Raw genomic sequence first — 10,600 nt, forward strand, 5'->3', positions numbered from 1 at the left:
AATATATATTTAAAATAAAATATTATATTAAGAAAGAGAAGCTATAGATTTAAAGTAAAAACTAAAAATGGTATATTTAAAAGAAAAAAAATTACCTGAAAATTATGTTTTCCTTTTATAGATTATTATTTAGTTTTAATCGTTAAGAAATTGTTCTTTTAATTTTTTTTTTTAATTAATCTTATTTTTAGGTGATCTAATAGATTAACAGACTAAATTTTATATTCTTAATATTCTTAAAAGAGCAATAAATTAAAATATCACATATTCAAATTGACGTTCTTTTAATTGAATCTTTTCGACTACTAACTAAACTGATTTAATATAAGATTATATGTGATCTTTTATTTTTTGGTTATATGATTTATTTACTAAATCTATAAAATAATCTTTATTCTTTAATAAAGATGGAAGAAGTATTAATTAAAAATAAATAAATCATTTTTATAAACAAGTTAATGATAGCTAAATAAGATTAAAATATAATTTTTATAAAAAACAATTAATATTTTGAGAGAGTTCAGAAATTTCTCCATAGTAATATTGTATCTTCTATATTTATAAATATAACTTTTAAAAATATTTATTTTATCATATATAAAGAAATAGAAATTTTTTATCCTTTTATCTTTTATTTATTTATTTATAAATTTGATTAAAATAGTTAATTAAAAAGAAATTGAAAACTATAAAAATAAAATAAATCAAACACATCTAAATTTCTCTAAACGGTACTATTTGGTTTTCATCTTAATATATGCGAACTTTTAGTTATATAGTTTATCATTCAATGGATCTATAAAATAAATTTTCTTTCTATAATAGATAGAGGAAAAGAAGTACAGTATTAATTATTTAAATGATGTACATGAATTAAAAAAAATCACTTCCATAAATGAGTTAATTATAGCTAATTAAGATTAAGAAGCAGGCTAAAGCATGATGAAGTTGACTAATAATATTCTTTAATGAGATACCGTTTACTCTCTTCTACTTTCTCCGCAACTCACATTTCTTCGATCTCTGAATCTGGACGTTACACAACCACCCTTTAAAACCCCCCCAATTTCACCGCAACTGAATCTCAAACTAAACTGAAAGAACGAATCGAGTTCTCTCTCTAACCGAAAACGACGTCGCTTTTCAAATTCTCGTCAACGCGCTCATCTCGTTCAGTTCCTTCGTGCATCACAGGTTTGTTTTTCCGATTCGTCAAAGTTTTTTCGTGAATTTGTTTATGGTTTTGTGTATGATGATTGATAAGCTAGATTTGTTTGGATTAGGGATTTGTAGTGGTTTTGTTAATTCTAGTGGCGTAGTGGTTGAATAAGGATCGTGGATCTGTGATTTGGATTGTGTTACTTTTTTGTCAAGTTATTTGTTAAGCTTTTGGAATTGTTGTAGCTTCGAGATTTTGGTTAATTTGAAGTTCAAATCTGTTGTAATTTGCTTTGTATCATTTTATGATCGGAAGGAGTAATGGATCTGATGAGGATGTTCTATTCGGAGTTCATTTCGTTGATTATAATAGGCTTTTCTTGATTGGATTTTGACTGTAGTTAAAAGAGATTCGATGTTTATTTTTTAGGGGATTGTTTGGTTGTGTTGTGACAAAGATTGATTCTATAAAATTGATTCTTACTGAAAATGAGTTGAAGAAAAGTGATAGTTGGATACTAAATTCTAAGGCCAAAAGGTGCATATTGTAGCTTCAAGTTAGAATCAATTCTTGAAGCAAAAAAATTCTACATGAGGAGGACATTGAAACATGTCAAAATTAATTCTATATACCTCTAGAATCAATTTTGGCTCTTCCAAAAGTGAAATCAAATATACAATTAGTTGTTAGCCTCAATGTTCATTTATCCATTCTTTTAATGTTGCCTATTTTAGGATTTCTGATAGAAAAAAGTGAAGGAGTCTCTGATAAGAAATTTATATTCAACTGTTTCTACCTTTTTTATATACAGATAATATAATGATGATTCTGCTCTAATGCAATTGTAATCCCTTTGAGTGGAGATATTAGTAAGAGTTGAAAAGATGCTATATTTGTTGTTGTGTTCCTTTGTTCATAATTTTCTTGTATATGGATATAAATTGATTTGGTCCAATTGGTTATGGTAGCTTATGTGCTTCTTTTGATGATTTATTTTCCATACAGATAAAGCCGTGCGGTTTTGTACTTGTGGTGCAGGCCAGTGAAAAATCCAGTTTCTATATTGGAAATTCTAGTTCAATATGTCATCTGCAAGCAAGGGTGATAGGAAGGCTTCCCTTGATGCAGCATCATGGTTGTTTAACGTGGTCACATCTGTGGCAATAATCCTTGTGAATAAAGCCCTAATGGCCACTTATGGGTTTAGTTTTGGTATGGCCCTTTCATAACTTTTCCCATTTTTTTACCCTCTTTTGGATCTTTCGTTGGTCATTCGAATAATTTAAAAGTTTTTTGTTTTATTATCCATGTATTGTTTGAATATAAACTACTTCTTGTGTGCTTTCCTTTTTGGTATGATACATGCACCTACATGTTTTGTGTGTGGATGAAAAGGGAGAAAGTTTTTTAGTATAGTATACTCAATGTTTTTTGCATACTATTTCACTCTGCAAATAGTCCGATTGTACAACTTTTTTAACTTGACTATGATTACCCTTGAGATATTGATTCTGATCTACTTACTCCATAATGGCCTGATGGACTAAAAGTTTGATATGCATTATGGAATAGAAAATATCGTAAAGGTTGGTATTTGATACTATGGTTGCTGGAAATCTATTATATATGCTTTCAATAGTATACTCCTCAATTTAATTTCATTCTAATATGTTGTTGATTGTATTTTATCTGGCTGTTATTGATGGTGCTCAATATAAACAAAAGATTTGAAAAATGCATCTATTATTCTTTGTAGTTGTTGAATTGGCCAATAAGGAAAGTTAGCATTGATTATGCTTGTAATTTATAAGCAATACTATATTTAGTAAAAAAGAGTCATAGAAGGAATATCTGAGCTGAGTGTATGCTTTCTGCTCACATTCCAATGTTGTACAACACTCACTTTGTATTTGTGATGTTCAATCCAAAAAACTGAGCAAAATGTGCAATTTTTTTTACCAATCCAAAAAATTGGTTGTGCAATCTGAGATAGGCATGCAGAGATTCCACTAGGTTAGCTTTTTGAAAGAGTTGTGATTTTTGGTTTTGACATTGACTAAGGAAGTATTACCATTTAATTTATATGTCCACAGCTAATGCTGTTTTAAAGTACTGAGAATAGCATTGGATGATCAGTTAAAAATCTCTTCCATAATTACCCAACCAAAGAATAATGCAGTTGATGGTTTCTTCTAATGTTAACTTGTAAATTTGTAATTCTACGAATTGCTTCTGAACCACAACGCTAGACTCCTGACATTCAAAATCATATGATGTTATTATGCAGCCACAACTTTAACTGGCTTGCATTTTGCCACTACAACCTTGTTGACGATCATTCTTAAATCGCTGGGATATATCCAGACCTCTCATCTTCCAAAATCTGATATCATCAAGTTTGTCTTATTTGCAAATTGCTCCATTGTTGGCATGAATGTGAGTTTAATGTGGAACTCTGTCGGTTTCTATCAGGTAAAATTTGGGCTTTTGGTTGAGTATCAAATTTTAAACTGTGAAAAGATAAGCATTTATAATAGTTCTTCCCGTTGAAATGAAATTGTCAGATTGCTAAGCTGACTATGATTCCAGTATCGTGTCTACTGGAAGTTGTCTTGGACAATGTGCGATATTCAAGGGACACAAAGCTTAGTATTATCTTGGTTTTGGCTGGTGTTGCGGTCTGTACTGTCACCGATGTCAGCGTCAATACGAAGGGTTTCATAGCTGCCGTCATTGCAGTTTGTAGCACAGCACTGCAGCAGTATGTAAGTAACACACTGACACTATTTCAAACTTGAATCTTAGTTGGGAGATAGAAACCGATCAATTTGATTTCCATGTCACCAAGTCGTTTCAAGATTGGTATATTCATTTTTAGGTTCATGATGCTTGAAAGAATTAATAATACAAGAAGAATGAATCATCTTGTTATAGGTTTAAAAATGATAAACTGGAAAGCCTGCAACAAATTTTCCTTGTTTTTCTGCATTTATATAAAAAGCAGTCTTTGACAAGTGATCATTATATTTCTAGCTCCTCCTCTTTTGTCCAGGTTTATCATGATCTAGGTTTCGTTGGGCTAATATTTGGTTACATTTGTGCAGTATGTGCATTTTCTTCAGAGGAAATATTCTATTGGGTCATTTAACTTGTTGGGACACACTGCACCAGCACAGGCAGCAAGTTTACTGCTAGTAGGCCCCTTTATGGACTATTGGTTAACAAACAAACGAGTTGATGCATATGATTATGGCTTGACATCCACTGTAAGTTTCTCTATTTCTTTCAATATTCAGTTATGAGGAAGGGATAAGGATACTTGTAAAGTTTATTTATGGGCCTCTTTATAAGTTTATCAAAATAATTGCTTTCTTTTAATTTATTTTTTATGCTTGTGTATTAGAATTAGAAGGTGTTAACTAGAAAAAGAGTCTGTAAATAACATTTAAAGTAGAAGGTGTTAAAATCCACCTTTTAAGTCTCTTTTTCTTGTTAATAAAAGGCCATTTAAGTCTCATTTTGGGGAGATTCATTCTTCACGAGTGTATTCTTTACGGCTGAAAGTATTTTCATTTTTTTTGGTCAAGTAGCCTAGTAGCTGGAATTCACCCTTTATGGGATGTCGCGGGTTCGAATCCATGTCGTAGGTTCGAACCCATGTCGTAGGTTCGAACCCATGGCGTAGGTTCGAACCGGCGCCCCTGCATCTGATGTCCCTTCACAACTACCAACTGAGGTGGCTTAACGGGACTACGGTTGGAAGTATCTTCGTCCAGAATATTTAGAGTAAAGACAGAAACCATGAAAAGTGGATAGAATTATTTCTGAATTTTTTATAAATTTGTACCGCATGGGGACATTAGTTGAAACATTACATTCACTTGGAAGCCCAGTGTTAAGTACTTTGCATTCTTATATGAACTGCCTAGCCTCGAAAAAGCTTACAATTTATGAGCAACGTTCTATTAAGAAGTTAAGATCTATGATGTTTGGTTATCATGCACAAATCTAGAGGAGAAAAAGATCTTTCTAAAATTACATTTTAAGAGCGTCCTGCGAATCTTGGAGATTTTTATTAGTTTTATATACCCTTATCCTATGATGCATGGACATTTTTGAGATTAGACGTGTCCCCATTTTCGACACCGGTTGGTATTGACACTCATATGACACGTGTCTGATAAATTAAACAAGTGTCGAAAAAACAAATTACAATGTACATATTAGCTTAAAAATTAATAGCAGTGTCAACAATTGTGTCATTTCAAGTGTCGGTGTCAAAATCCGAGTTTCATAGCTAGTATTATTTTACGGGAAATTACCCTCACCTCTCATGAGGTCTATTAAAATGACACCGGCACCCCATTAGTCTTAAAATATGCACTATCTTCCCCTAAGTTTTCATTAAATAGACACGCACTTAGAAGCAAAAATTTGCTATTCTTGTTGAGCCTAAAATCCTTTGTCACACTCACACCATTATTAGAAGAAAAAACTTCACCTTGACCTTGATTCACTCCGCAACTGGAACCACAAATATCATTTCTAGCATTAGAAAAGCCAATGCTAGTATCCATTTTCCTAATAACAAGTTTGTCCATAAAATGTGCACGACCACTGTTCAAATTCACAACAACCTTCGGTGGAACTTGAACACCATTTGAAAGAGCAATGTCATCTCTTCCCTCAATCACAGTAGGACACAATGATGATGGTGACTATGGTAGAATTTGAAATTGAAGCTACATAGAAGCTAAAAAGAACATCTCTGTGTCGGTTACACGGTCAAGGCCAAAAGTTATTGTCTTCATCTGAATCACTAAAAGCTGTGTAGCTTCTGCAAAACCCTCTTCCTCATTCTGCTGCATCCCTTCTTCCTCCTTTCGAAGGGTAAGAATTCCAACTCTTCTCCTTCATTGGGTTCTGTGCAATTCCCATCTCCCCAACCAAGAACGTAATCACTGGAAATCAATAGTCACGTTTTTTATTTTGTGAATTGAATATTTAGTCAAATTTAAAAGTGAATTTAAAAGTTTACAGAAATTAAAAAATGTTAATGGGGAAGGGAGATGGTTGTCTATTTAATGAAAACTTAGGGAATTTAGTGTATATTTTAAAACTAGAGGGGATGTTGGTGTCACTTTAATAGACTTTAGGGGAAGGGAGTGTAATTTCCCTTTAGTTTTATTATGTATCTTGTGCTCCCATGTATGTTTTCTGGGAGGTTTGTATTTTATCTATCTATACCCTGATTTGCCAATTATGCGTTTTCAATGATTTCATGTGCTTATGATATTGCTCTTGTCAAAAACAAGATGTATTTAGTAGTGTAAGTATCCCTAGACTACCATCCGTATAAATTTAGTTTTATCTCTACATCTGTGGCATGCATAACTCTTCCTTCTAATTCAAAAGCTCTGTATACTAACAATATATGCTACATTTATATGGGCCCGTCCCTGGCATACCTTGGAACCAGATCTGGTTCTAGCAATAAATCTCTACCTTTTGAATTTGGGTCCTATCCCTTGGCCACAGGACAAACACTGTCACTTTTTAGAAACACAGTTTATTATGTGGAGAGACATACTGTATACTATGCATGGACTTATACTCTGCAATCTGCACGTTATTGTCCGTTTCTTTCTCTCTTACAAATGACCCTGACATTTCACCTTAGGAAAAAAGAGGATTTAAATAGGCATACACTTTTATGTCAACTTTATAAATACTGTACAGTGTACCTTCACTCATAAAAACAACCATGATTATTGTTATGACTGCTGGAAATCTATTATTAAACTGATCTGCTCCTGGTGTCTGCAGCTGTTCATTATTCTGTCTTGCACTATCGCGGTAGGGACAAATCTCAGCCAGTTCATCTGCATTGGTAGGTTTACGGCTGTATCATTCCAAGTCCTTGGTCATATGAAGACTATTCTGGTCCTATTCATGGGATTCATTTTCTTTGGAAAAGAGGGTCTCAATCTACATGTTGTTCTAGGCATGGCAATTGCAATAGCAGGAATGGTTTGGTATGGAAATGCTTCTTCTAAGCCAGGAGGGAAAGAGCGTCGTAGCTTTTCCCTTCCTACCACCAAAACACAAGATTATGCTGCACTACCCGTGTACTCTGAATCTGTTGAGAAGGCATAAGAAATAGCAAGGCTCACAAGAAAGAAAGTGATTAAACCTTTGCATAGGAAAATCATGTGCCATTTCGGCGAACTGATTCATTTTCTTTATACCTAGAGGGAATTCCCAATTATTTATAGATCATATTGACATGTCTCTACCATTTGTGTTAAGGAATTGTTTGGGAGGGAGGACAAGTCTTATTTTGGATGAGGGATTAAATTATGTTCCAATTTTTTTTATAATAGAAAATGTCACTGTTACTTTTTATAGTAAAGAGTTATTCCATTTGTCTTCATGGTTGGTACTTGTCAATTTTTTGCTTCTGATGACTGACTCTGACATTGTTGGGAGAGTTCAAACGTAGGAATCTTGACTGGTAATTGACCAATAATTATGGATGATGATTTCCTGCAGTCACAAATAGTTTGATCATATGATCAGACAATTCATATTCAATTTTGATGTTTAAATTAGAAAATAAAAAGTAATTTGTTTTTATTTTAAATCGTCTGATTCTTTCTAGATCAAACGGTCATAGAAGTTCTGAATGCGTGAATAACCGAAAATTATGAGTGAACACACCGACTGCAGTAGGTCTTATTTCAATAATTTTAGTGTAAATAAGTTGTGGTTAGATTTTTATGAATACAGAGAATTTTGCTTGCCCTAAAAAACACTAATCAGTGCCTTTTGAGAAATTTATAGTGAAAGTTTATAAGAATAACATTCAATATCATCAAAATATAGTAATTTTTAATAAAAAGAGTATCAATTAAAGGTAATCCTATAATAAAAATGGAGTACAACTCTGTTTCCAAAAAGATTGCTGTGCTGAAACAGGACTACCCACCCTACCACAACAGAGTCCAGTCTTACTAGGGACAAGAGTAATAAACAAATATGTGTGCTGTGTGCTATAATGCTCAAGCCACTGGCAATACATGAATGTGGACCTAGTTCCTTTCCTAAGGATTTCATTAGGTATGGGAAATTTTAGAGTGACAGATACACCCAGTCCAAAAAAAAGTAATAACTTCTTAGCTCAATTCAGTGAATAATTATGAATGGAACTATTTCTACCTCACCCGGTAGGAATATGGAAATTTTCAGCAAAGATCAAATAGAGGATAATGGTCTCTTATATTTAATACAAATTAGTACTAGTAGATACTACTTCAATTAAGTTGTTTGTACCGCTAAGTTAAAGCCAAAGCTCAAGAAAAAGAATTTTAAAAAAGCAGAATAAATGCTTAACGATTTGTTAGGTAAGGTAAGGGGTAACGTAATATTGAATAATTGAAGTTTGAGATTCATTTGCTATGGTCCCCAACAACAGGTAGATCTGCAAATTAAACACTTTATTTACTTTAAGAGATTGGGCAAGCAAGACATACATGTATTAAAAGCCTGATTTTCTGAAACATGGGGAATGATGCATTCATTCACAAACAGTGAAAATTAAGTTCTATTTTGACATTTAAGGCCTCATGTACCAACACTTCAGATCACCACCTGGCTCTGTCCACACTCCTAATCTTTTGATTCTTTTTTTTTCTCCTCACGGGTAAAAATATTTAACCTTTTTTACTTCTAGTACTATTCATTTACAATTTTGGTATATTACATGACTTGTTGATAGTGGTACATTAACAAATTAAGACAACCAATTTATGGAGGCCTAATGCATAACTCGAATGGTTGATTTCAGTTTGATCAATTTATGGAGGCCTAATGCATAACTCGAATGGTTTATTTCAGTTTGATTATTAAGGTAATATAAGTTTGTCAAACATTTTACATGCAATAATTCAGTTATGTTAATGAGAATTATTCTATGTTGAAAGACAAACTTTAAGAAAAACAAGTATTTTCCTGACTCCCTCCATATCGCCGAGGTAGTGGCAAAAAAACCACTAAACTTTCGTCATTATGTTAACCGTTTTGAGCTAATTCGAAGTTATCTAGTTAAGAATTAAGACATCTTTATCAACCACATTCTCATATAAGAAAATTCTTAGCGAATATTATAGTCAAGTTAAATAGTAATCACATGAGATTTATTCTGATGGTACATGAGAAGTTGTCTTATCTCTATTCAACGTACTTAGTAGATGTTATAAGTGTATCTTATTGGTAGAAATCAGGTATCCTCTTTACGCAACTGCAAAAAATAATCTCTCAAGACGGAGAGAACTTTAATGAGTGTCAAACTTTTCATTCAAAAGAATTTGAGATTCTCTCATTCCACCCCATGGGGTTTCTCACGCACCATGTGCGTATCCAAAAATACCCATTGTTTCCAGAGATGTATCTCCAGAATCACTTTTTTTTATTTAACGTTGAATTGTTTCGTAAATACATCTACAAAACCTTTATTTAATGTTGTTTAAACGGTTCCGTAAATATAGTTACGGAAGAATTCATTGTAAAATAAATATAAAAAAAAGTGCTTCCGGAGATACACCTCAGAAAGTGAGAAGCAAAAATGAAATTTCGCATGATATCTAAGACTATTATAGAGTGAATTGAAATATCCTCAAGAATTTAACACTAATGTGTGTTTAAGGATGCGTTTGAACCCAAAACATAATAAAGTTGAAAAGATATTTTTCATTTCATCCGAAAATCTCATCCAAATATTGTTGAGTTATAATAGAATTATATATTAAATCATACATTTTTTTCCTACTATATCCATATTTAGTTTATTAATTAATAATTTAATATTTTTTACTTTATTTTCAAAATGAGTTTATTATTGTAGCTAAATTAAGAGTATGTTTAAATTGGAGGTATGAGATGGAATTGAATGGAGTGGAGTGATAACTAATAAGATTCTATTATTTAGATTTTGTAAATAATGAATAAAATGGAATAGAATGTGATGGAATCCATCACATCTCGTTTCATCAAATTTCCCTATTTTTTATTCTATCCAGTTTAGAGTGTATATGATGGAACGAAATATTTTAATAAAATAATCAAATAGGCTGGGATCGATCTATATCTTATTCTGTTAAATTTTATTCAACTCTGCTCCGTTATGTTCCATCAATCCAAAGATAATTTAAATCTAAATAAGTGAAAGTTGCATTTATTATCGTACAGTGAGGATAATTTACTCCAAGATGAAGTTGAGATTAATAAAAATATTAGTGTTTTTTAATAAAATATTTAAATAAAAATCTTTTTTATTTATAAATTTAAATTAATTTATTTTTATTTATAAATTGAAATTAATTTATTTTTATTTAAAATTAGTTATTATAAAACTAATTTATTAAAATAATTTTGAAAAAACTA

General features: G+C 31.9%; 1 protein-coding gene across 2 annotated transcripts; it reads left to right on the forward strand.

Moving 5' to 3' along the window:
- Positions 1–928: 928 nt before the first annotated feature.
- On the forward strand, positions 929–7,592 carry LOC131661154 (UDP-rhamnose/UDP-galactose transporter 6-like). 2 transcript variants are annotated; one of them, XM_058930587.1, is made up of 6 exons: positions 929–1,194; positions 2,198–2,371; positions 3,447–3,631; positions 3,724–3,924; positions 4,264–4,425; positions 6,986–7,592. In XM_058930587.1, the coding sequence occupies exons 2-6, from the start codon at positions 2,242–2,244 to the stop codon at positions 7,313–7,315; spliced, it is 1,008 nt and encodes a 335-aa protein (XP_058786570.1). In that variant the 5' UTR covers positions 929–1,194; positions 2,198–2,241; the 3' UTR covers positions 7,316–7,592. The 2 variants fall into 2 exon arrangements, with proteins under 2 accessions (XP_058786570.1, XP_058786569.1); XM_058930586.1 differs by having other exon boundaries at positions 930–1,194; positions 2,165–2,371.
- Positions 7,593–10,600: the final 3,008 nt, after the last annotated feature.

The sequence above is a fragment of the Vicia villosa genome, linkage group LG3 (genome assembly GCF_029867415.1).
Source record: "Vicia villosa cultivar HV-30 ecotype Madison, WI linkage group LG3, Vvil1.0, whole genome shotgun sequence".
Classification (NCBI taxonomy): domain Eukaryota; kingdom Viridiplantae; phylum Streptophyta; class Magnoliopsida; order Fabales; family Fabaceae; genus Vicia; species Vicia villosa.

Bases quoted from the DNA above. Each gene is read 5' to 3' on its own strand.
- LOC131661154 (XM_058930587.1), top strand. From the start codon at position 2,242: ATGTCATCTGCAAGCAAGGGTGATAGGAAGGCTTCCCTTGATGCAGCA. The intron at 2,372-3,446 runs GTATGGCCCTTT...GTTATTATGCAG, and splicing joins CACTTATGGGTTTAGTTTTG to CCACAACTTTAACTGGCTTG. The intron at 4,426-6,985 runs GTAAGTTTCTCT...TGGTGTCTGCAG, and splicing joins ATTATGGCTTGACATCCACT to CTGTTCATTATTCTGTCTTG.